Source organism: Danio rerio, chromosome 4 (assembly GCF_052040795.2).
Source record: "Danio rerio strain M-AB ecotype USA chromosome 4, GRCz13ab, whole genome shotgun sequence".
In the NCBI taxonomy this organism is placed as follows: Eukaryota; Metazoa; Chordata; class Actinopteri; order Cypriniformes; family Danionidae; genus Danio; species Danio rerio.
In genome coordinates this window covers 6,135,477-6,162,500 of record NC_141024.2, presented here as the reverse complement: position 1 = coordinate 6,162,500, position 27,024 = coordinate 6,135,477, and the positions used below count along the sequence as shown (strand labels likewise).

At 33.7% G+C, this 27,024-nt stretch overlaps 3 protein-coding genes across 4 annotated transcripts in view; 2 read left to right on the top strand and 1 right to left on the bottom strand.

The window, feature by feature from the left end:
* pgm3 (phosphoglucomutase 3) overlaps window positions 1-6,702 on the top strand; it is an 11,118-nt gene extending 4,416 nt beyond the window's left edge. Inside the window, 9 exon segments of the mRNA NM_001007053.1 lie at window positions 164-297; window positions 381-576; window positions 1,878-2,035; window positions 2,217-2,300; window positions 2,376-2,474; window positions 4,691-4,810; window positions 4,898-5,020; window positions 5,339-5,512; window positions 5,615-6,702. Of these exon segments, the coding sequence (NP_001007054.1) occupies window positions 164-297; window positions 381-576; window positions 1,878-2,035; window positions 2,217-2,300; window positions 2,376-2,474; window positions 4,691-4,810; window positions 4,898-5,020; window positions 5,339-5,512; window positions 5,615-5,704 (1,178 nt within the window). The 3' untranslated portion in view covers window positions 5,705-6,702.
* Window positions 6,703-6,772: 70 nt separating this feature from the next.
* ngs (notochord granular surface) lies at window positions 6,773-14,893 on the bottom strand. 2 transcript variants are annotated; one of them, XM_087247525.2, is made up of 11 exons: window positions 14,597-14,829; window positions 13,226-13,403; window positions 12,994-13,143; window positions 12,521-12,640; window positions 12,350-12,445; window positions 11,489-11,623; window positions 10,652-10,762; window positions 10,469-10,579; window positions 10,080-10,204; window positions 7,977-8,237; window positions 6,773-7,578 (listed from the first exon to the last, which is right to left on the bottom strand). In XM_087247525.2, exons 1-11 carry the CDS (start codon window positions 14,788-14,790, stop codon window positions 7,575-7,577), a joined length of 1,485 nt encoding a protein of 494 aa, XP_087103651.2. In that variant the 5' UTR covers window positions 14,791-14,829; the 3' UTR covers window positions 6,773-7,574.
* Window positions 14,894-15,765: 872 nt separating this feature from the next.
* Window positions 15,766-26,830, top strand: ccnc (cyclin C; the record flags this gene model as incomplete). Its single annotated transcript, NM_199951.2, is given in 12 exon segments — window positions 15,766-15,887; window positions 16,385-16,491; window positions 17,697-17,781; window positions 17,959-18,028; window positions 18,649-18,700; window positions 19,707-19,762; window positions 20,264-20,299; window positions 20,384-20,475; window positions 22,389-22,456; window positions 23,038-23,117; window positions 23,210-23,328; window positions 24,829-26,830. Coding segments are annotated over 12 exon segments (852 nt in total). The 5' UTR covers window positions 15,766-15,855.
* Between the last annotated feature and the right edge of the window lie 194 nt (window positions 26,831-27,024).

The window sequence follows — 27,024 nt, the reverse complement described above, 5'->3', positions numbered from 1 at the left end:
AATTAGATTTTTTAAGTTTCTAAGTGACTTAGAAATGAGACTAAGGCATTAAGTGATTTAACATGAAGAGGCTTTGCGCAGAAGTGTACTTTTTTTATTAAAGAAGTACAAAGGTTGCTGAATGGCTGTGTTGATTATGGGTGTGTGTTTCTCTTGAATGCAGATTATGGTCTGGTCAGCACTCCGCAGCTCCATTATATGGTGTGCTGCTGCAACACAAAGGGCCGCTATGGCAGTGCCACCCTTGAGGGTTATTACCAAAAACTCTCCCAGGCTTTCCTTCAGCTCACCCACAATGTAAGCACGACTAACAAACATCAGTGTAATCTCCAGGGTGCTTTGTTTCAGTGCTTTTATTGTTTTCTACTTCTTTACCGAAGGTCCCAAATCGCACAGATGACCAGAAGAGGCTTCTGCTGGACGGAGCGAACGGCATCGGTGCATTGAAGATGAAGGAGCTGGAGCCGTTCATTCGCTCTGAACTGCAGGTTGTTCTTTCTAATGACGGCAGCAGTGGAAAACTCAACCACTTGTGTGGAGCAGATTATGTCAAAGTCCAGCAGAAAGCTCCCCAAGGTTTGTCTGAAATTCCTGAAGGGGAAATTTACATGATCTGTTGAATTTCCCATGAGGAAAAGCAATAATGATTCCTAAAAGTTTCATTTTTTCCATAGAAACTCTGCATTTATTTGACTTCATGCTTATTTCATGCTAATTTAGTTTTCACTTATAAAATATTTGTGGTTAAGTCATTATTATTATTATTATTATTGTTATTATTATTATTATTATTATTATTATTATTATTATTGTTGTTATTATTATTATTATTATTATTATTATCATCATCATGTGTTTTTGATTAATTTAATGCATTTTTGCTAAATAAAATGTTAAAAATCTATTTGTATTTAGTTATTTCTGTTTTACTTTTTATTTGAAATGTTTTACTTTTCAAAAGTATTTTTTTATTTCTTTCTTACACCATTATTTGAATGGGTTGTCAGTTTTCACACAGATCTTTAGTTGCAAAACTTTAGTTGAGCACAAAAAATATGCCTATAATAAATTTTTTTGAACAATCATGATTAGATAGAAAAAGATCAAAATAAAATACCATAATTTACCATGCCCATACTTTATTTAAAAAATCTTTTGTAACATATTTAAAATAATGAAATAATAATACAATTTTATTTTATTATTTTATTTTATTTTATGTTACATTTTTATTTAAATATTTTAATATGTTATATAAATTATAAAATATATTATAAAAATGTTATTATATTTGTTTTATTATTATGTATTTTTAAATTTCATTTTATTATTTTAATTTTTATTATTTAATTTTAATAGTTAATTGTATTATTTAATGTTTTTAATTTTATTTAATTTTAAATTAAATATTTATTTTATAATTTAATGTCATTATATAATTTTAATATTTAATTTTAATTTTTTTATTTTATTATTTTGTTATTTTACTTCATTGTTTATTTTAGTATTTTGTTGAAATATTTTATTTATTATATTATATTAATTTATGTTATTTTATTTTATTATTTTATTAATTTTTTATTTTATTTTAAAATTAAATTTTATTATTTTATTTTTCATTTAATTAAATTTTCTTAAATCAAAATTTATTGTATTGTAATTTCCACAAGACTTTTAAGCAGCAAAATCTATATATTATGGTAGTTCTGGCAATTCATGTGATGCTCTTGATAATAACTTAAAAGTCAGCATTGAGTCAAAGGAATAAAATTTAATTTTAACATATATTAAAACACACACCAGTTTTGTCATTATTATTATTGTTATTATTATTATTATTATTATTATTAACAATAATGCCATATTTTTTCCTGCAGGTGTGAGTATGGGAGTAGGTGAACGCTGCTGTTCATTTGATGGTGATGCCGATCGCATTGTTTACTATTACACCGACTCCAAAAACTGCTTCCATCTTCTGGACGGAGACAAAATTGCTACTCTTATCAGCACTTTCCTCAAAGAGCTGCTCACACAGGTCCTACACACACAAACACACATTAAAACTAATATCCAAAAGTGAATTCGGCATTAATTTAGTGTGTGTGTTTTTGTGTGTTTTTGTGTGTTTTTGTGTGTGTGTGTGTGTGTGTGTGTGTGTGTGTGTGTGTGTGTGTGTGTGTGTGTGTGTGTGTGTGTGTGTGTGTGTGTGTGTTCAGGCAGGGCTGAACTTACAGGTTGCTGTTGTTCAGACAGCATATGCTAACGGGAGCTCGACTCGCTATTTGGAGGACGTTATGAAGGTGATGCTCTTTAAAAGAAATCTCCTGTTGCTGTTTTGCACTGCAGTTCATGCTTAAAGTGTTGATTCTCCACAGGTGGCAGTGTGTTGTACTAAAACAGGAGTGAAGCACCTTCATCATGCCGCACAGGAATATGATATTGGAGTCTACTTTGAAGCCAATGGACATGGAACTGTGAGTTCACTGACAATAAGGACATTTTATGAAAGCAGAATACAATAAGTCTATAAAGGTTTTTGAGTTGTAAGTTTAAAGTGAAAGGAAAGTCGCATGGTGGCCAACTATGATGAGCCATACTCGGAATTTGTGCTCTGCATTTAACCCATTCAAGTGCACACATGCAGCAGTAAAGAAACACACACACACACACACACACACACACACACACCATGAACACATTCCTGGAGCAGTGTTAAATATGATCGTAACAGGCAATTTAGAATGTTGTATAACATTTTTTAGGGCTATGTGAGTTTAAAATTGACCATTTTAAGTTGGGGATAAAGTACATCCAGGAGGTTGTTATCGCAGAATAAAGTCTGACATCATCAGTAGCCTGTCGCTAAACCACAAAACATAAAAATTAGACACAAAGCATTGTTTTGAGATGTAGTAGTTTATATAATTTTTAATTAAATTCAAATCTAACAGAAACCAAAACAGCTGATGGAGTATACATTAACTTGCGCATTATTGAGCCACAAGATGGCGCCAAACAGTCAAAAACATTAAGCCAACAGAAACTAAAACAGCTGATGGAGTATACACTAACCTGCACATTATCGAGCCACAAGATGGCGCCAAACAGTCAAAAACGCAAAGCTGACAGAAACTAAAACAGCTGATGGAGTATACATTAACTTGCGGATTATTGAGCCACAAGATGGCGCCAAACAGTCAAAAACATTAAGCCAACAGACACTAAAACAGCTGATGGAGTATACACTAACCTGCACATTATTCTCACACTAACCTGCGCATTATTCAGACACCAACCTGCACATTATTCAGACACAAGATGGCGCCAAACAGTCAAAAACATTAAGCCGACAGAAACAAAAACAGCTGATGGAGTATACACTAACTTGCACATTATTAAGCCACAAGATGGCGCCAAACAAACAAAAACATTAAGCCAACAGAAACTAAAACAGCTGATGGAGTATACACTAACCTGCACATTATCGAGCCACAAGATGGCGCCAAACAGTCAAAAACGCAAAGCTGACAGAAACTAAAACAGCTAATGGAGTATACATTAACTTGCGGATTATTGAGCCACAAGATGGCGCCAAACAGTCAAAAACATTAAGCCAACAGACACTAAAACAGCTGATGGAGTATACACTAACCTGCACATTATTCAGACACTAACCTGCGCATTATTCAGACACCAACCTGCACATTATTCTCACACTAACCTGCGCATTATTCAGACACAAGATGGCGCCAAACAGTCAAAAACATTAAGCCGACAGAAACAAAAACAGCTGATGGAGTATACACTAACTTGCACATTATTAAGCCACAAGATGGCGCCAAACAAACAAAAACATTAAGCCAACAGAAACTAAAACAGCTGATGGAGTATACACTAACCTGCACATTATCGAGCCACAAGATGGCGCCAAACAGTCAAAAACGCAAAGCTGACAGAAACTAAAACAGCTAATGGAGTATACATTAACTTGCGGATTATTGAGCCACAAGATGGCGCCAAACAGTCAAAAACATTAAGCCAACAGACACTAAAACAGCTGATGGAGTATACACTAACCTGCACATTATTCAGACACTAACCTGCGCATTATTCAGACACCAACCTGCACATTATTCTCACACTAACCTGCGCATTATTCAGACACAAGATGGCGCCAAACAGTCAAAAACATTAAGCCGACAGAAACAAAAACAGCTGATGGAGTATACACTAACTTGCACATTATTGAGCCACAAGATGGCGCCAAACAAACAAAAACATTAAGCCAACAGAAACTAAACAGCTGATGGAGTATACACTGTGCATTATTCAAAACACAGGTTTTAAATTGTAGACTTTGAATTTAATATTTTGAATTCTACATTTTAATCAACTTTGTACTTAAAACTTAAATTACATTTAAAACTTTGTTATTTTACATTTTGATTTTAAAGTACAGAATATTGAGTTTTTAATACATTTTACGTTTTAAAGTTTGGGTTTTTAACATTTAATTAAATATAAAGTGATGTACTTAAGTTAAAATTTTAGGTTTTAAATTAAACTAAAATATTTAGTTTGAATATGCATGATGTTAAATACTTATAACATCATGTTATAAACAATTGAGCAGTTCATAGATCACAGTCAAACAAGTTTGTAGGATTTTTAATTGTTTGCTATGTTGCAGGTTTTGTTCAGCAAAGCAGCACAGAAACAGATTGTGGAGCTGGTGAAAGACTCCAACGTAAACGATGAGAGAAAACATGCTGCAAAACTCCTGGAGAACACCGTCAATCTGATCAACCAGGTATATATACAAACACAAACGCTGTTACAGAAGCTCTTAATTACTGACATTTTACATACTTTATCTCCCTTTCTCTCTGTCCTACAGACGGTGGGAGATGCCATCTCAGATATGCTAGTGATCGAAGCAGTTTTAGCCATCAGAGGGATGTCTGTGCAGGACTGGGATGAGATTTACACTGATCTGCCCAACCGCCAGCTTAAAGTCACGGTGTGTGTTTGTGAGGTTTCCTCACACATTCATATGTGTTTTCATGTGGGTTCCTTTAAATGCAAATGAGATGCTGATCCCACCCCTTTTCAGAAGAGGGCGGTGCTTGTGCTTTTACAGCCTGTTTCTCCTGCAACAAACAAAACACCTGCATGGCTTTTAAAGTATTGTCAGTTTAAACTCCTGCTTATCTCTTTAAGGGCTGCACAGTGGGTAGTAAATGGTTCATTCAGCCGTGGCGACCCCTGATTAATAATGGGACTAAGCCGAATAGAAAATGAATGAATGAATAATCTCTTTAACTGCTATACTTTGTAGGTGTCGGACCGGCGTGTCATTAATACAACAGATGCAGAGAGAAGGGCCGTGACTCCAGAGGGTCTGCAGGACGCCATCGACTCGCTAGTGAAGAAATACAAAAACGCTCGGTCCTTCGTTAGACCATCAGGAACTGAGGATGTGGTCCGAGTCTACGCCGAGGCCGACACACAGGTTTGAAAACCTTTATCATTACTTAATAACTATGTTCCTTTTTCTCTTGAGTGTGTCAATGTATTTGATCGTGAGTGCAATGTTTCTTGTTTATTTCTGCAGGAAGGTGCTGATCGTCTGGCTCATGAGGTCAGCTTGGCTGTTCATCGTCTTGCTGGAGGAGTCGGAGATGAGCCTAAACCTTTACATTAATCATACATTAATTCAGAATTCATCAATTGAAACGTCATGGCAGCGTCATATATCATGTCGAGTACAGAGAATGTACATTAAACTAGTTTGTGTGGCACAGACTAATTTTTGGGATGTTTTGAGAAGGGGTAAATGTTTATCATTTACTCTTTGTACTGTACGAATGGACAATGTTTATTATTGGGAGTGTTTAATTATTTGGAAATGTCTAAACATGATCTATGTGAACTTTTGTATGCAATAGATTTATAATTATTATTTACAGTCTTAATAATTGAAGAAGAAATAAGAAATGTTCATGTGAATGTAAAGGTTTTGGGAAGAAATCTAATCATGGTGATATTTATATGACCAAAAATACAAGTTCTACTAAGCAAAAACTGGAATTATGGGATCTTTTATTATACATTAGAATAGCTGTAATCATTACTCTAGTCATCAGTGTCCTCATAAATCTTTTAAATATCCTGATCAGCTGCTCAAGACTGCTCAAATAATATCAAAAGTTGTTTTATTATCAGTGCTGAAATCACTTCATGAAAACAATCACGATTTTTTTATTATGATTTAAAAAAAATCTGGATTATTTACTTATCTAAAAGTTTAATTGTTTATTTGACAAACGTTTATTTGACAAAGGTGTTTCGATATATCAATATATAACATTTGACACATAATTTTCAATATGTCTTTGTTGTTTTCTTTGTTTCTACCACTTTTGGTCAATTTTAATACCTCCGTGCTAAAAACAAAACATTAATTTCTATTAAAATACTTTCTCTAAAAAGAATAAAGTCTCACTGATATTTAAACCGTAGTGAATGTGCAATCAACACGAGGCAGCTTCTCAATAAAAGCCTTATTTTAATAGATGAAGTTCAGAAGACTAAGACCTAATGTAAAACATACAGGATTCCTCAGAAAACCATGTGATTTATATACTGATGTTTCTCTGATTAAACTTGCTAATGGAGTTTTATAAAATAAATATTTTTTGATTTTGTTGTTTCTCAGTCTGATGTTTATTGTAAAAATGGCTGTAAATTAGTTGACAAATCATCGGAAAACTGCTGTGCGATGAGTCTTTATTCCTCTTGAACACTGCAATGACACAAGGTTAAAAGCTTGAATACACACTTGTTATTAAGGTTTAGTCCAACAGTGTCCAAACTCAGTCCTATAGGGCCGGTGTCCTGCATAGTTTAGCTCCAACTTCCTTCAACACACCTGCCTGGACGTTTCTAGCATACCTGATTAGCTGCTTCAGGTGTGTTTAATTGGGGTTGGAACTAAAATATGCAGGACAGCGGCCCTCCAGAACCAAGTTTGGGCACCCTTTACTTTCGTCAAAGCCTAAGGCAGACAGTAAACGATGAGAAATTTTAGTGATTTTGTTTCTCACAAAATTTTATATTATGGTTAATTCCAGGTGTTTCTCAACCACGCTCCTGGAGGACCACCAACACTGCATGTTTTAGATGTCTCCTTTGTCACACCAATTACAGTTAGTTCGGTCTCTGCTAATGAGCTGATGATCAAATTCAGGTGTGTTTGGTTAAAGACAAATGGAAAATGTGCAGAGCTGGTGGTCCTCCGGTTAAAGCAGTGTATCCCAACCCTGTTCCTGAAGGCACACAAGCAGTACACATTTTTAACCTCTCCCTGATCAAACACACCTGAATCAACTCATCAGATCATTAGAAGAGATCCAAAACTTCAAATGAATGGGTCAGATAAGGGAGACATCCCAGATATGTACTGTTGTGCTTTCAGGAACAGGGCTGCTCTACATCACTCGTCCTCGTCTGCTGCTCCAGAAATGGTGATGGTACGTTCTTCTGTGTCCTTTTGAATCGTGTCTTCGTCTGTCTTAACTGTTCTGCAACAAAACAGAGATGGGAATTAGCTGGAAGAGCAACATTGATTGATTTAATGGGCTTTTAAAATGGTCATACACACAAAGACATCACCTATACACTAACTGCAGGTTATATTCATGTATATTCCAGCTGCAACCCAATTACTGGGAAACACCCATACACACTCATTCACTACGGCCAATTTAGTTTATTCAATTCACCTATACCGCATGTGTTTGGACTGTGGGGGAAACCGGAGCACTCAGAAGAAAGCCAGATGAACACAGGGAGAACATGCAAACTTTACACACAGAAAGACCAACTGGCCCAGTCGGGACTCGAACCAGCGACCTTCTTGCTGTGAGGCTAACAACTAAGCCACCAGGCGACCTGGTAGAGCAGGTTACTTTTACCTAATGAGGACGGTCTTCCTCTCGGTCATCTCCACAGCCTGCTCATGAGTGAACTCCTCCACAGACTCGTGATGGTTGTGGTTGAGCGTTGAGTTACTGGAGATCATCTTCTCTGAGGCGGCCGAACTCACTGCTGCTGCTGCTGCTGCTGAACTGTACGCTGAAACACTGCTGACCAGTCCTGAACTCACACTGCCACCCATGAGTGATAGACCACCCACCATGCTGGACAAGCGACTGTCTTCTCCCTCTATCAGCTTCCTGCAAAAACACAAGGAAAACGATATGGGAAGTGGACAATATATAAGAAATATACAGTTGAAGTCAGATTTATTAGCCCCCCTGAATTTTTAGACCGCTTATTTTTTTTCCCCAATTTCTGTTTAACGGAGAGCAAATTTTTTTCAACACATTCCTAAACATAATAGTTTTAATAAGTCATCCCTAATAACTGATTTATTTTATCTTTGCCATGATGACTGTAAATAATATTTTAATAGATATTTTTCAAGACACCTCTATACAGCTTAAAGTGACATTTAAAACCTTAACTGGGTTATTTAGGTTACTTTGGCAGGTTAGGGTAATTAGGCAAGTTATTGTATAACGATGGTTTGTTCTGTAGATTATCGAGAAAAAATATAGCTTAAAGGGGCTAATAATTTTGTCCCTAGAATTGTGTTAAAAAATTAAAAACTGCTTTTATTCAAGCCGAAATAAAACAAATAAGACTTTCTCCAGAAGAAAAAATATTATCAGACATACTGTGAAAAATTCCCTGCTCTGTTAAACATCATTTGGAAAAATTTAAAAAAGAAGAAGAAAATTTAAAGGGGGCTAATAATTCTGACTTCAACTGTATATTAGTTGAAGTCACAATTATTCGCCCTCCTATGTAATTTTCTTTTCTTTTTCAAATATTTTCTAAATGATGTGTAACAGAGCAGGGAATTTTTCACAGTATTTCCTATAACATTTTTTCTTCTGGAGAAAATCTTATTTGTTTTATTTCGGATTGAATAAAAGCAGTTTTTATATATTTTTAAAAGCATTTCAAGGTCAAAATTATTAGCCCCGTTAAGCTATATTTTTTTTCCATTGTCTACAGAACAAACCACTGTTAAACAATGATTTATCAAATTACCCTAACTTGCCTAATTAACCAAGCCTATATATAAATATAGGCAGCTATTGATGTGATTCAATTAGTAATTGAATATAAGCCAACAATAACATTTGTTTACATTTGAAAACTAAATTAAATTACTGTATGGGTGAAAATATGGAAAATAAACATAATATGTAATATACGCTGCGGCCAGGATTCTGACCAGAAGCAGGAAATCAGAGCACATCACACCTGTCCTCAGGTCTCTACACTGGCTCCCAGTTACATTCAGAATAGATTTTAAAGTATTATTACTTGTCTATAGATCACTAAAGGACCTTCATACATTACAGATATGCTCACTGAATATAAACCTAACAGATCACTCAGATCTTTAGGATCATATAAACTAGAAATTCCAAGAGTCCAGTCAAAGCAGGGTGAATCCACCTTCAGCCACTACGCCCCTCGCTGCTGGAATCAGCTTCCAGAAATGATCAGATGTGCTCCAACATTAGGCACATTCAAATCGAGACTGAAAACACATCTGTTTAGCTGTTTCTTTACTGTATGAGCACTGTGCAACATCCGACAGATTGCACTATTATGTTTTTCGTTTTCTTTTTCATTCTTTTATAACCTATTTTAACTCATTTTAATTTGTTTTCATCTGTTTTTAATAATTTTATTGTCTGCATTTTATGTTCCTAAACTTGTCTTTTTTTATTTCCTGTTTATGTAAAGCACTTTGAATTGCCACTGTGCATGAAATGTGCCATATAAAAAAACTTGCCTTGCCTTGCCTTGCCTATGCATTATAAAGTAATAATAAAATGTATATTTTGACTTTGCTTGCCTCAACCCATTTAAATTCTGCCTTTTAAGTAATTTTATTAAATGACCATTACACCCCTATTGATTCGGGATGTTTACAGTCTTGTCAATTAAACAAAAATGAATATCTTGCTCAAGATAATATGATACAATGGCAGTACCTGTATGTGGTGATTTCAATCTCCAGTGACATCTTAACATTGAGCAGATCCTGATATTCTCTCAGCAGCAGCGCGATCTTCCCCTTGATAGACCTCAGTTCCTCTTTAAGAGTCTCTATACGCGTCTACACATGATCAAAACAAACATGTTTTTAGTATGCTTAAATATAATTACTTTAACTGTTAAAAGCTATTGGTTACTTGTTAATTAGTTACGGTTATTAGTAACTAATAAAGTTATGGTAGCTAACAACCTCTGATTTGGATTGTAATGCAACAATGTACACCTTTATTAAAGCTGCTTTGACAATAATTATTATGAAAAGCGCTATACTAATAAACTTGAGTTGAATTTAATAATAGTATTTAGTATCGGGGCGTGTCCTTACATGTAGCTCCTCCTCCTCTTTCCTGTAATTCTCCTGCGCCTCCTTGATCATCAGCAGCAGTGCCTCATTCCTGTTTTTAAGGGCATCCAGTTCCCTCTGTTTGTTCTGCATCTGCAAACACGTGTGCATTCTGTTATAATTCTGCATCATTTGGTGTTAATAGTGACCCACGCTTTCCCTCACCTCCTTCTTGTATCCCATGATTTCCTCTCTGGCGCTTCTCGCTGTTTCCATGTGCCGAGACGATACATTGTTTAGATCTTGAAACTTTCCTTTGTACCAGGCGTCCATATCCTAGACACACGCCAGCAAGGAAACACAAAAAGATCCAGGTTCAGTGCTATGAAAAGTGGCATTGTTTACATTTTATTTCCAAATGTATTATTATTAAGAGGATGAGCCCCTTCAGATGAATCATCTCATCATACACAAATGACAGATTGAGCATTTCATAGTACAGTAGAAGTCAGATTTATTAGCCCCCCTGAATTTTTAGACCGCTTGTTTATTTTTTTTCCCAATTTCTGTTTAACGGAGAGCAAATTTTTTCCAACACATTTCTAAACATAATAGTTTTAATAACTCATCTCTAATAACTGATTTATTTTATCTTTGCCATGATGACTGTAAATAATATTTTAATAGATATTTTTCAAGACACTTCTACACAGCTTAAAGTGACATTTAAAGGCTTAACTGGGTTAATTAGGTTACCTTGACAGGTTAGGGTAATTAGGCAAGTTATTGTATAACAGTGGGTTGTTCTATTGATTATCGAGAAAAAATATAGCTTAAAGGGGCTAAGAATTTTGTCCCAAAAGTTGTGTTTAAAAAATTAAAAACTGCTTTTATTCTAGCTGAAATAAAACAAATAAGACTTTCTCCAGAAGAAAAAAATATTATCAGACATACTGTGAAAATTTCCTTGCTCTGTTAAACATCATTTGGAAAATATTTAAAAATGAAGAAAAAAATTTGAAGGGGGCTGATAATTCTGACTTCAACTGTATTTGTTTTTACCTGGAGGTTTTGCGCAGCGATACTGTCATACTGAGCCTGGATCTGTTTGAGGGCAGACGCCAGATCGGGCAAAGAGAAGGCCACATCTACTTTAGCCACAGATCCATAAATTTGAGCCATCAGCTCCTCGATTTCCTGACAGAAAAAAAAAAAAACAATAATAAAAATTCAAGCTGAGATTGTTTTCTGTTGTGGGAAAAACAGCTCCTCAAACAAAGGTTGAAAAAGGAGGGGCTTGATTTCGTCTATTGTGAATAAATCGTATGGTTGTTGTTTGCTATTGGTCGATTTTATTTGATTGTCAGATTGATCCCGCCCTCACACTAAACATGTAATCAGGGAAGATATATGACTGAAGAGGAAGTTATTTTGATTATGAATAGGTGTACATATATCCTCCATCACCACAGTTAGACAGGTGCAGTTGGAGGATTTAGGAAGTTTAGCAAAATGCAGTTTAGAAAATGCGTCCAGCCATTGACTGATGTGGATGCTGTTATATTTTGGTGTATTTAAACTGGTTCGGAGCAGTCTGGTGTGAAACAGAAACAAAATGGCTGAAAATGCTACAATGTATAATGTTTACCCTTGGTTTGAACCAAAGGTACTACAGGTGTGAAAGCAACCTCAGGGGAAGGGGAAGGGGTTTTGACTATAAAGTAGCACACATGCATACCATAGGAGGTTTAGACAGGTGATGCTGGAGGATGTGGAGGGCTTCAAATTGGCTTATTTTACAGTGAACACTAAACCATAATGTTTAATTGTTAAACAAGCATTTTCATTGGTTGCAGAATCTGACCAATCAACTTGTGCTGAGTAGCAAACAGCGTGGCTGTAAGTAAATTGCGTGTTGTGCACCTTTTTGTGAATCCTCTGCAAGAACTCGAGCTCCACTTCCAGATTTTCCAGTCGTTTTTCCAAAGCAATTCGGGCAGAGGTGGCTGCATCCACATCCTAGTGGACGGAGGGAGTTTAGACACCATTGTTATGTAAAAACAGCTGTGTTTTTGTTATTACATTGGACTTTACCGGTCTGAAGGCTTCAATCTCGAGCTCTGCCTTCTTCCTGGCCTCCAACGCCTCCTCGTATTTCACCTTCAGCATTTCCAGCTGACCTGCCATGGCATCCTTTGCTGCTACTGCCAGGTCCTGTAATACATTATACATACATTAAATATGGCCACATTTAATAGGCCAATCAGTGTCGGTCAATTAGTGACTTTACTGGGGTTCTGCTTTTATTATTATTGCATTTCAGCCATTTGCCAAAACACAGTTATTTCATTTCAAAGTCAATATTTTTTGGATTTAATCATTATAAAATCATGAAAAATAAAGATTAAATAGACATTTAATTTAACATAATTACATTTAATTAGATGCACATAATTAGATGCACATAACTTTTGTGAAAATAAAATTATGGGGGAAAACTATGAGCGAGTAGGGCAAATTGGTGAATAGTGTGTGCATTAGTGGCTCTGTGGTTCATCATGTCTCACCCGTTGGATTTTCATCTGGTCTGCAATCTTCTTCATCTCCCTCAGTTGTTCCTCATAAAGCAGACGCAGGCCGGACGGCTTCACATGGTGGCCTTTAATGGCATTAATCTCAGTCTCCAGCAGCTTGTTACTCTGCTCCAGAGAACGTACCTGGACCAACAAAACACCGGTCTTCAAAATAGATACCACAAAGAGAGAGCCAAAACAGTGAAAGGCATGACGTTTTTTATACCTTCTCGATGTAAACAGCCAGCCGGTCATTGAGGGCTATCATCTCCTTCCTCTCGCTGGTGCGTGTGCTGAGGAAAGCCTGATTCTCAGCGGCCGCAGCGTCCAGATCCACTGCACCTCCAGCACCTCCAGCACCACCAAAACCCATCCCGAGACACAGCGTCCCCATACTCACGCTGCTGTGGAGCGAATCAGACATGCAAAGAGATGTTATTACAGTCAATTGTAATATTTAAAAAATATGTTTCACGAAACAATATGAAATACAGACTGTAGTTAAAGAAATTAGACTAGTAGTAAGAACGCAGTAATAACTGAGTAAACATTGCTATTGATAATAATGAAGTAATATTATATTATATTAAATAATATTTCATTATTGTCTCATTATTAAATGATATTATTTTCCTCAAAAAATACAGTAAAAAATATTAGATTAGCCTACATAATAATTTTATTTAACCATAGTAATGATTGTCTAGTATGGTGGCCTATATTAGGTAGCATTATTCATTATTCTTTACATTAAAATAATAGCACAATTTTGTATGTTAAGAAAAAATATATAATAAAAAGAGGACAAATCAAGAGGAACCAAAACTATATAAAATATGTTGAAAGGTTTGCAGTATTTAGCATGTCATGTAGATGTATTATTTTTTAACTAAAATATTATTGTAGCTGTAGCCTGCTCAGTCATGTAGAGTAATGTATATCTCTTAAAGTGACATTATTTTTACATACAGTTTCTTCAAATTAGACTACTAAAATTATGTTATTATCCTTATTTATTATAAATTATTCTTTACATTAAAGGTGTTCGGCTACTAATAACACAGTAATAATATATTATTTTCCTTATTTATTCTGCATTATTCTTTACATTAAAGGTGTCAGGCTACAGTAATAATATATTATTTTCCTTATTTATTCTGCATTATTCTTTACATTAAAGGTGTCAGGCTGCTAATAAAAGTATAGCCTATTATTTCCTAAAAATATATAGCCTACAGTTAAAATATTTAATTATTGATTTACATAATTTTACATTAAATCCGTTATAGGCTACTGATAATAACACAGTAAAATTATAATATTTTTCTTAAAAACACAGTAAAATATTTAATTATATTTTTAGGCTACATCATTATTTGATTGTCCGGTATGAGCACTTACAGTATAGAACATTAATTTTACATTACATTTGTTAGGCTACAAATAACACAGTGAAATACTATGGTAAAGTTTTTTCCTAAAATTAAAACGTAGTCAAATTTTTAATTATTTATTTAGGCTACATACGTATTTGATTGTTGAGTATGAGCACGTTTATTAGAGAACATTAAATATATTACATTAGATGTCTCTTTACCTGGTCATGCGTGATTTGCGTGTCCCGGACAGCGCTCTGCGGCCGGTGCTGCGGGAATAGCTGGCGGACCGGTGTCTAGTCGCCCCGCGAGTTGGAGAAGGGCTGGAGACCCGGACCTGGAGGGTGGACGAGGCGGCCAGGCCTCCCTCAAAGTGCCTGCGGTAAGAAGACATCCTCTCCGGGCTGTAGCTCATGTTGAAACCGGTGGTCCTGAAACAGAAGCGTGTGATTGTATCCTCACACTCATTCATGCGGTAGTTTTATACCTGCTGTCCCGCAGAGGAATCTCGAACCTCGGGCTGACTTGAACTTAACCCGCCGCTGAACAATCTGACGGGTCACCGCGAAGAGTTTTACCGCAGTAAAAATAGAGGAGCGAGTTTTCCTGATGCCTGAGATCTTTATTAATCACATTCTCTGCACTAAAAGTGTCGAAAACTTTTTGGAGATTGACAGTAGCCTGGTGTTGACTTCATCGAGGAGGTGCATGCTAATTATTAATCATAAATTAACGGTTTAGGGTCACTGTAGCCTTGTATATTGGGTAAAAACAAATGATAATGTAATAAATAAATGACAATGTAAAGTTTGTTTATGGCTGTCAAAGACAAAAAACATGAGAATATATATTAATAAAAAAGAATATCATATTATAATAGATTGCATTATATTATATTATATTATATTATAATACATTATATTATATTATATTATATTATATTATATTATATTATATTATATTATATTATATATTATATTATACTATATTATATTTAATTATAAATAAATTTTATTGTATTATACTATTTATTGTTATATTTAATTATAATTAAATAATAATATTGTATATTATATTTAATTATATTATATTATATTATACTATATTCTATTATATTTAATTATATTACATTATATTATACTATATTATATTTAATTATAATTAAATAATAATATATTATATTATATTATATTATATTATATTATATTATATTATATTATATTATATTATATTATATTATATTATATTATATTATATTAAAATAATTTCGATTAGACAATTATAAAGTTGATGCCAGTAAAGTCCGCAAAAACTCTTCCGGAACTGATGCGTTTGTTTGTTTCCTCCCGGACCGTTTTAATCTTCACATTGAAGTTCCACGGAGTGTTTTTTCTGTCGCGCTCCTCATCTGATCTGAACGGAGCATCGATTATTTTAAACACAATTTAACAGCACATTAAGGTTTATTTTCTACCTCAAGATGGCAGGGAACTTCTGGCAGAGTTCACATTAGTAAGTATTTTCGTATTTACTACATAAATCACGCACAATAAAGGATTTTTGGGGTTTTGCTGTGGTTACGGGACCATAAGAGATATAAAAAACATTACAATTGTCATATTTGAATTATTAATGCGAACAAAGTACCACATTTTGGTCATAACCAAGACTCAAATACGGAGGTTAGATTATTTGACTTTTATAATTCTAATAGTTTAAATCGTTGACTTATTAGCTTTAGCTGTCTGGCTAGTGAAGAAACCACAGAGAAATTAATTTGTGAATCATTTGCATAAATATCGGATATATACTACGTGAATTCATTTTCACACATTAAATTTACATTTATAAACTCAATTAAAGTAATGTTTTGATGCTAATATCCAGATATGAAGTGACTGATACATTTGTTGTTTGACTTGTAGAGTGTATTTATTACACGTAAATATTAATATATGTGTGTTACACTTTAATGATTTGTGTATTGAAAGTGTCTTTGTTCTCTTCAGTCTGCAGTGGGTTCTGGACAAGCAGGATCTGATGAAGGAGAGACAGAAAGATCTCAAGTTCCTCACAGAAGAGGAGTACTGGAAACTGCAGATATTTTTTGCCAATGGTTTGATGAGAAATTGCTTATTTAGTTTTTTTGTTTTGTCTTTTCTGAATCTCAAACTGTATTTTTAGACTAAGTGCAAAGCAAGACCAAAATATTCAACAATATAGTATTTACTTATGTTATATGACAATGGCAGTTCATTTACATAGCAAAATGAAAAGCAACCTATGTTGACCGATGTGCTTAACATTAACTAAAATCCACAAACAGCAAGAATAAGTCAAAAACAAGTAAATAAAAAGGCTAATTAAAAGCTTTTACGTGGTTAAACGGCAGTAAAAAATGAACTAAATCTTATTCATGTGTTCAATGCTTTGTCAAACAAGATAGTTTTTATACTTGGATTTAAAACGAAACAGTTTTGGAGCTAATCTAATGGACAGGGGGGAATCATTCCAAAGTGTAGCAGCAGCTGCAGAGATTTCAATCTAAATTTAGGAATCAATAAAAGTCTCTCATCTGATGAGCTATCAATTAATGATACATGGGTTTAAGAGACAATGTGCAACAACTTTTATTAACATGAGTTTTTATTATGCATAGAAAGCATATTAACTAACTTTTGTGAAAATATTGTCTCCTCATACTTTGGTGTAATAGATAAATATATAGTTTTCAAATTTACAGATGTAATTAAATCATTTAAATGTAGTAATAATAATAAAAATAGTTTTATAAATAATAATAATAATAATAAATAATTTAATAAATAATAAATTTATTTCATAATTAAAAATGAAATAGGTACTTATTCTGACGTGCACTTTTAAAAATATGCTAACATAATACAATTGTTACATTTTATTTTATTTGAAATAAGTTTTGCTGACAAATGGGTAAATCTTTTTTTGTCATTTTAACATATTTAAATAACAATACTTTTGGGCTGTTATCTGTTATGTCATCAGATGATTGATATTTCAAGATTTATTTGATGTTAGACATTTTAGGGGGAGTTATTTGTAAATGTATAAAAAATAATGGCACTTTATGTTTTGATGCTTAAAGTCTTAATTTTTTGAACCATATACATTAGGTTAGGTTACCACATATACTGTAGAGCGTTAATGTAAATGTATATATTATTTTCTGTTTTGTATTCATTTGTATTTGGTTTTAGCATTTAAATGCAAAGCTAACTTAAAGCCTAAAGGTTTAAACAGCTTAAAACACTTTAAAATGTTTAATTCATCCTCTTGTGACAGTGATTCAAGCCTTGGGCGAACACTTGAAACTCAGACAGCAGGTCATCGCCACGGCAACTGTCTACTTTAAGCGTTTCTATGCCAGGTGAGCAGTGCAGTGCCATCATTAAAAGCTTGTTTTCTTCTAAAGATTCCTCTTCTAGATTCATCTAAGCTCTTGTGTTTTTCATGTAATGTGGGGCTCTATTTTTGTTCTGTGGCTTTCATTTAAGTACTCTTTATTTCATGAAATAAAAGGAAAAACTCTTGGCTGTTTTTTCAGGTACTCTCTGAAGAGCATTGACCCTGTGTTAATGGCCCCAACATGTGTGTTTCTGGCCTCTAAAGTAGAGGTAAATACTCCGTCAGTATATAATATAAAGTGCTTGGCATAAATAAGTAAAACATTTTTTGAAAATAAATATTTTTTTACCATTTCTCAGTCAACATAGGTAATAGATTTTGGCGTATTTGAACAAAACAGATTTATTAAACGGATATATTTATTAAAATATTTTTTTGTCACCAATCATCTTTAGAAATAGAAAGATAATGCATGTACAGTCATGCAAAACATTGCAAAAAAAATGACAAACTGAAATTTCAACAAAATGTTACATTTTTTTTTGTTTCTCTTGATTTTATTCTCTATTTTACAATTTTATTTAATATTTGTATAATATATATCTCCTAATATACACATTTGACCTAGTGATTTTTAGACCGTCATCATACGTTTTTTTTATTTTTTATTATTATTTTAGCTCCAGAATTTGACTTCAGTACTGACTAAACTAATGTATATGCACAAATATAATATTGTAAATCATCCTATAGAAAATATTAACTTGCAAGAGAGATTTGTGAGGGGTGTACTCACTTATGCTGAGCACTGTAAACACAATATTTATTAAGATTTCTGCTGAAAGATGTTTGAAACTGCATTTTAACACTAAAATTCTGCTGTCAACAGGAATTTGGTGTCGTTTCAAACACTCGGCTTATTTCAGCAGCAACGTCTGTGTGTAAGTGGGTTATATTTTACAATCATAATTTTTTTTATGTTAATAAAATATATGTATATTTTAAAAAGTCCCATCTGAGATTTTCGTCTAAAATTAGCATTTTTCCTCAGGCTTTTGTGTGTCACTTCAGTAATTTTACTCTTATGGCAAATAATAGGTTATTTGCATTGCCTTTAAAGTGAAGTAACTGATCATAAATATTGGAGGCTGATGAAAAACACAACTTTTAGCCGAAAATTTCAGACGTCACAGAAGTTTTTGCATCTGAACTCTTTATACAGTTGAAGTCAGAATTATTAGCCCCCCTGTTTAGTTTTTCCCCCATTTTCTGTTTAACAATTTTTTTTTCAACACATTTCTAATCATAATAGTTTTAATAACTCATTTCTAAGACACTTCTGTACAGCTTTAAGTGACATTTAAAGGCTTAACTAGGTTTACTAGGCAGGTTAGGGTAATTAGGCAAGTTATTGTATGACGATGGTTTGTTCTGTAGACAATCGAAAAAATATAGCTTAAAGGGGCTAATAATTTAGTCCTTAAAATGGTGTTTAAAAAAATCAAAAACTGCTTTTATTCTAGCCGAAATAAAACAAATAAGACTTTCTCCAGAAGAGAAAATTTTATCAAACATGCTGTAAAAATTTTCTTGCTCTGTTAAAGATTGTTTGGGAAATATTTAAAAAAAAAAATAATAATCAAAGGAGGGCTAATAATTCAGACTTCAACTGTATATACATATACAAACACTTTTTATATATACATTATATAAAGTTGCACAATATATTCAAATAAAAAAATCTATATTATAATGTAATTTATTTGATCTAATAGCCAAGGAACTGTTGCTATTACTAAACGTGTTTAAAAATGTAATCATGAAAAAACTAAAATGAAAACAAAATATAAGCATATCCTGATTATACTAAAAAAACAGTTTAATGTCTTCCTCAATAGTCATTTTTGTAATATATACGTATTTTTCACACTTTTCTTTTTTTAATAGTGAAAACAAGGTTCTCTTATGCCTTCCCAAAGGAGTTTCCCTTCAGAATGAACCACGTGAGTCAAACGTCTTTGTTTCACTACATCAGAAAACATGATGAGACCGTCATGTGAGAGTCTCTCCCGAGAGCATGACTTCACTAGGAGATTTTGGAAATCTGACAGCATCACTATACATCCAGATAATAATTTCTTGTAACTTGTCTGATTCATATGATGGAAACACTAGTCGAGAGTTTGAGTGTGTGTGTGTGTGCTGATGATGCAGTGTTTCTGACACCCGTTCAGGAGTGAAATTCCTCACACTCGCAACACCTTCGTAGGAAAGTCTCATTATCCTGATAGATGACTTCTGGTTTTGGCAGTTCATGTCTCAAGCTCGTGATAAGTGCCATATGATTACTAGCAGTGTTGTTTATTCAGCACAGCACTAGTCAGGTGGTGTAAGGGAAACATTGTGGTCTCCATTTAGTAAAGAGGGGAAAATGCTAATTAGTGCGCATAACATGCTAACGCCATGATTTCACAGTGAACTCATGCCTTTCTCTATCTCGCTAGATCCTGGAGTGTGAATTCTACTTGCTGGAGCTCATGGTTGGTATTGATGGATTCTTGAAGTTGTCTTGAAGTTGTGTTTTCAGCGTTTGTTGATGGATGTTTGGTTTGGTTTTGTTTCAGGACTGCTGTCTGATCGTGTATCATCCGTACAGGCCGCTATTACAGTATGTGCAGGACATGGGGCAGGAGGACATGCTGCTGCCGCTGGCTTGGTGAGGAGTGTGTGTGGATTCAGTAGAAACCTCTACTTCTTTTATATGCTGGTTAAAGGGATTGTTCACCCAATCGTCTATCTCTTTGTTGTTTTTTTAATGCCCTATACTGTTCATTCCTTTTTGCATGAGAACTTCTTGATGCTCATGCATGCCTGTGTAATGGTAGTTAAATCACAATCACACTTAAGGAGGTAGTTCACCCAATACAGAACATTCTGCCAATCTTCACTCGTTGCAAACCTGTTTGAATTTCTTTTTTTCCTTTGAACACAAAAGAAGATGTTTTGAAAAATGTTGGAATGTGGTAACCATTGACTTTTTTCCTACTATGGAAGTCAGTGGTCAACTGTTTCAAACATTCAAAAAGTATGTTGTTTTGTGTTCAGCAGCCTTTATAAACACAAAGGTTTATAAAGATTTGAGGGTGTGTAAATATAAGAATAATGTTAATATATGAATAAAAATGCAAACATATCAAAGAATAATTCCATGTAACAAATGCCATGTATTGCAATTATTCTGTGGACATATGATAAGGTTTGATGAAAAACAAACCTAAATTATTGTTAGACGAATTTTCTGATGTTGAACATTTTTTTGAAGCTCTTATTATTGAGGCGTTTCAGTCTGACTATACCTTTTTATCAACATCTACATTTTAAATAAGTGGCAAGAGGAGTGGAATGCATTGAAAATTAATAAATTACATGAAATACAACCTGAAATGTCAAACAGAATTTTAAGACTATTTGATCGAGTGATTTTTACTAGATGTTGTGTTGGACATACAAGATTAACTCACGCCTTTTCACTAAAAGATGAAGACCCCACTCAATGTTCGTTCTGCACAACTCCCCACACATTTCACTGGACTGTCCTGCTTTTAATAATTCCAGAAGACTTTTTTAATGAAATGAACTCTCTTAAGGACATTTTTAGCAAAGTGAAACCAGAAAATTTTTAGAATTCTTATCATGTATTAACACAAAAATATCTTACTTAACTTGTGTTTTTATTTGTTTGTTGTTTTAAATTGTTTATTTATTATTGAAATGTTCTTGCCATGAAAATAACCTTGGTTGCTGTTGCTATGGTTTATTTCCGTAAATAAAAAATACATCACATTACATTACAGTCTGACTATATACTGCATATAGAATATATATATCTGACTATATATAGAAATTATTCAGCACACTGCAAAAATATGCTTTTTTATTTAGTTTTTTGTGTTGTTTTTAGTCAAAATATCTTAATATTCTTATATCAAGACATTAGACGAGTAAAAATATTGTTTTGTTTTCAGAAATAAGTTGTCAAAATTAAGCGAGTTTTTTCTTAAAACAAGCAAAATAATCTGCCAATGGGGTACATAAAACAATCTTATTGCAAACCAAAAAAAATTTTTTTTACTCACCCCTGATTATTAGGCAGATTATTTTGCTAGTATTAAGGAAAAACTCACTCAATTTTGACTTTTTTCTGACAACATTTTAAACGCCTAGAACAGGGGTTTCCAAAGTTGGACCTGGAGGGCCGGTGCCCTGCTGACTTAAGCTCCAACTTGCTTCAACATTCTTGCCTGGAAGTTTCTAGTATACCTAGTAAGAGCTTGATTAGCTTGTTCAGGTGTGTTTGATTAGGGTTGGAGCTAAACTCTCCAGGACACCGGCCCTCCAGGGCAGTGTGGACACTCCTGGTCTAGAAGATGTTTCTTGATTTAAGAAGTTTTAGATATTTGGACTAGAAACAAGACAAACTCATTGCATTGCACACATTTTTTGCCATTTAGATCCACATTTTACTGCACTGTTGTTGATCACTGTTATTTACAAGTCTCACATGTTAAAAAGCAAGAAAGATAAATGTATACAGATGTCTGATTTGAATGGTTTTTCATGTGTTTATAGGAGAATAGTAAACGACACCTACAGAACAGACCTGTGTCTGCTTTACCCTCCATTTATGATTGCACTGGGTAAGAACAACATTTCTAAGCTCAGTTTGTGGTAAGAGCTGATTAAAAATTAGCTAACGTCCCACAAAGTTTTATTTTAACTAATCTTCTGAAACTTTCATAGGCTAGTCAGGTAAATAATTCTCGTGAATTCTATTGCATTGAATAATTCTTCTGAATTCTATTGCATTGCTGTGGCGATATCACAAGCTAAGGCTCTTTAGTTTTGCTTTCTTACAGTCAGTATTCAGTAAATGTACTGTGAGTTAAAATGTCACCAATGTTATCGGTTGAAACCTGAAGTTGCAATAACATCTTAAAATTTATAGAAAGGGTCTTAAAAATGTCTAAAGAGTTATTAAATTTAACTCTGATTCTTCTATCTACCCTGTATTATTATTATTAGTAGTAGTAGTAGTAGTTGTAGTATTAATAGTAGTATTGTACTAATATTAGTTGTAATATTAGTATTATTATTAGTACTACTACTATTATTATTAATATTAGTAGTAGTATTAGTAGTCTTAGTAGTAGTAGTTATCATTTAGCCTATAGTTTTATATCTGAATAACTGCATAACAATTGTTTTCTTCCTCCTCCAGCTTGCCTGCATGTGGCGTGTGTGGTTCAGCAGAAAGATGCCAGACAGTGGTTTGCTGAGCTCTCTGTGGACATGGAGAAGGTAAGACTCTTTAAGGTGTAAAAGAAGTGAATGTTTGTTTTTTCTGGATGTTGGTCTCCTGTAAGTGTGTGTGAATGTCTGGTATGGAGCAGATCCTGGAGATCATCAGGGTGATTCTGAAGCTCTATGACCAGTGGAAGAACTTTGACGATAGGAAGGAAATCGCCGCTGTGCTCAACAAGGTGCCCAAACCCAAACCACCTCCTAACAGGTAAGATGGATTGCAGTGCTTTACCTGTCAGTTATTCATGTTACACTACAGTATTTTTTTTGTGTGTGTGTAACCCTGTTGCAAAGAGTAACAATAGGAAAAGTACAATTGTGTTACACTTCATTTTAACAGGCTCATTCATTCAATGATGTTTTGCAGGTTTTTGAAGATTTGCTGAATCCTTGCAAAATTAAATATATTTTTTTAATTTCATACATTTGAATTTTACTTGTATGAAAGGTTTATATGCAAAATTCTAAAAGTTAAAGGTATTAAAGTATTTATTAAGATTTTAATAACTTCCATTTGTTTTATATAATATTTTATTAAGCAGAAACTTAAACTGTAAGTACTAGGCATGTGCCGATATAAGATTCTGACGGTATGATAACCTTGGATAAAAATATCACGGTATTGTGATTACTGCTCTAAAATATATTCCTTTCAAATGTCTGAGTAAAAACAAAAACAAAAATTTCCTTTTAAACGCAACATATTTTATTTTGAGAAACATTTAAAATATTTTGGAAAAGTAAACCAATGAATTATTGGCTTCTGCTGTCTTCATTTATCTAAAAAACAGATTTTTTTTTACAATTCAAAACAGCATTTTAGGATATTTTTTTCTGCTGAAAATACTGTTGTCCTAAAAAACAACAAAAAAAAGTAAATAAAAATGTGTACTCATACTTTTGGAATGGTATTGCAGACAAATTTTAAAAGCTTGACTTTTCCAAACCGCCGTATACCTTAAAAACAGTTATCGTCTCATAGCTTGTGAGTACATGACATGCAAACTGCATAGTATAATCTGCAGGTTTTCAACATACAGAGTAATAATGAACAATGCTTTATTATGCATTTATTATGCTTTATGCATTTATTAAAGTTATTCATTTACTTATTAAAGTTACAGTTATTAAAATCTTAAAAAACACTTCAGTAACTTTAATTTTAATAAGGTAAAGATATTAAAGTATTTGTTCATATTCTTGAATTACTGTTATTTTTAGAAAAGTGGAAAATAATATTATAATAATATTGATTTAGCCCATGGTTTTGAAAGATGTTATGTAAATACTTTCATAAATACTTTAAAAAAAAAAAAAAAAAATTATTTCATAATTTTGCAATATCTTCTGTTCATTAAGCTTTACTTCGTTTACTGAAAACTTTTTTTTGAATTTTAGTTTTTTGAGAAGCACAAAAGCTCCTTGTCATAGCATTTTGTTTATTTATTTAAAAAAATGCATTTATTGTTTCACCTTCGGTAATTCTACTGCTTTACCTTATCTTTAACTTATTTTATTTCAAATAGTTGCCAAGGGATTGTGTAATTTTCATGTGTTTTTGGGTTAACAAGTGGCTGGTATATTACATTTTTATTTTCAGCTTTATTTCAGTTGCCAAAATGAATCTTAGTCCAAGTATAAAGAATAAAGTTCAAAAGTAATAACATCTGATATTTGTGCCTGCACCTTCTTGCTCTTCTGACTTCAGCGAGACTGACCAGAGCTCAAACGGCAGTCAAAACAGCTCGTACAGTCAGTCCTAGAGCGCCATCTGCAGGTGGACATGAGGCAGAGCGATCCAGAGAGGCAAAAACGGCACATCCTGGCACATTTGAATGCTGATTTTCACAAGCACATTGTTTTCTGATCGTGAGGAAACTGATTCCTGGCACACACACGCACAGATTTTCTCTTTTCTCTCCTCTGGAATCTTCCAACCAATCAAAGCAGACTCCACCTCCTTTTGTCCTTCCACGAATCAGAGCAGTCAAAATGATGCCACTTGTTTCCACCAATCAGAGCAGACAAAAAGACTCTACCTCCGTCCTTCCACCAATCAGAGCAGGAGGGGAGCGAACTGCTCACCAATAGGAAATCTGCTTTGATATAGAGTTTGTTGTCTAGCTTAAGGCTGTAGTGCTGAATGTTTTGGACACACACACACACACATAAGCATAAAAGTATGTGTTTAATGGTCCTGACTTTCTTGAAAGGTTGATTTGAAGATTCTTTTGGGAACAAAAAAGACTTTTTTTCCTCTGTGTCTGAGAGTGAAGAGGAGAAAGTGTGTGTGTGTTGTTGAATTATTGTATGCGTGCCTCTCGTCGACCATATCACAGTTTTGTATTCCTCAGGGAAACGGATCAGTCCTCTCTACAAAGTGGCTGGTTGTAAACTGATTGGCCACAGGGCTATGTGACGTGATCTATTTCGAACCCTCGTACTGTGTAAATCGATTCCTGATTGGATACTTAAACGTTTTTTCCGTTGACGTGTGTGGATGTGAGTTCGCCACTGTGAGATTTAGTGATATGGATAGTTTGATTTGATCACAAAAATGCTCCCAAAATGCATTGTAAATATGCGTTCATCCTATAGGCCTTTTTATTCTATAATTATGCTGTGTGTTTTGTTTTGCTTTCATTTTGTTATTTGACGTATTTGCAGCGCACAAAGTGATCGTTCACCAAAAAATGAACATTTGCTCATCATTTACTCAACTTCAGGTGTTTGAGCTTTTTTTTCTGTTTTCAAAAATGGCTGTTTGTTCAAACTACTTATTTAAAATGAGCTGAGACGACACAATTATTGTGTTTTATTTCTGGACAACTTATTTTTTTTATGTTCAATTTACTTAAATTTGTAACAACTAGTAAGTTAAATCAAGAAGTGTGTTGTTTAAGCTCAATTTAAATAAGCAGTTGGAACAAACAGCAAATGTCAGTCACTTTTGAGTCTGTTAAACTTAAATATTTCTATTTATGGATATTTTGAATCGTTTTGAAAACCATTGACTGCAATATAGATGAAAAAATCACCATGGAAGTCAATGGCTGCTTGTTTCTTAAACATTCTTCAAAATATCTTCTTTTGTGTTTGATAGAATAAGAAATTCATGAAGGTTTGGGACCACTTGAAGATGATTAAATGAAATTTTGTTTATGTTTTGGTGAACTATCGCTTCAAATGTAAGTTTGATGGAGGACAAGCCAATATTTTGAGTTCTTTGAGGCACTTCCTATTTTCTGTTTCCTATATCTCAGTTTCCTGTCATGAGAGAGACATAACTAAGAGGAAAGGTTTTATAATAAGTTGATGTTTAGCTCTGAATGGGATTTGTTTTTGCTTCGTCTCTCACTGTGGTCTCATGTTTGGCAGTGTTTCAGGAGTGTTTATTACCTGCAAATATCTGCGTCCCTCTCTGTGTTGCTGTGTGTGTATTATTTGCCTGTAAATATATTTCATGACGTGATAACTATGGGGATTGAGAGGGCTTGGAGTGTTATTAATTTTTTTTTTCTATAACGGAGCTTGAAAGCCTTATTGAATAAAGCTGCTGCTGAAAAAAAAACTATGGTGGGAATGTTTTTAGGTTCAGGGATGAAATGTTTTTTAAATATCAACTCTCACGAGGCATTTGGGTCCACATTTGTGCATAAAGAGATGCATACAGATTTGAAGCAGTTCAATCTTTAAAACACTTTCTGTTTAATTTGCTTACCTAAAACTAGTTTTTAGTTAGAGAAAAATAATCTTTGCATGTGTTTTAACCATCATGCATCTTCACAAACATTCAACCGACCTGTAAAATATTGTAGTGTATGTCCTCTTTTCATATATAATATTTATTTACAGGAATTTGATTCCATCATGCGTTATGAAACTTTTGTTACCAAACTCTTCA

Coding starts and splice junctions, on each gene's coding strand:
- ngs (XM_087247525.2), bottom strand. CDS start 14,790: ATGAGCTACAGCCCGGAGAGGATGTCTTCTTACCGCAGGCACTTTGAG. Junction 10,763..11,488: donor TCGCTGCGCAAAACCTCCAG/GTAAAAACAAAT, acceptor GCGTGTGTCTAG/GATATGGACGCCTGGTACAA. Junction 10,580..10,651: donor TCATGGGATACAAGAAGGAG/GTGAGGGAAAGC, acceptor ACGTGTTTGCAG/ATGCAGAACAAACAGAGGGA.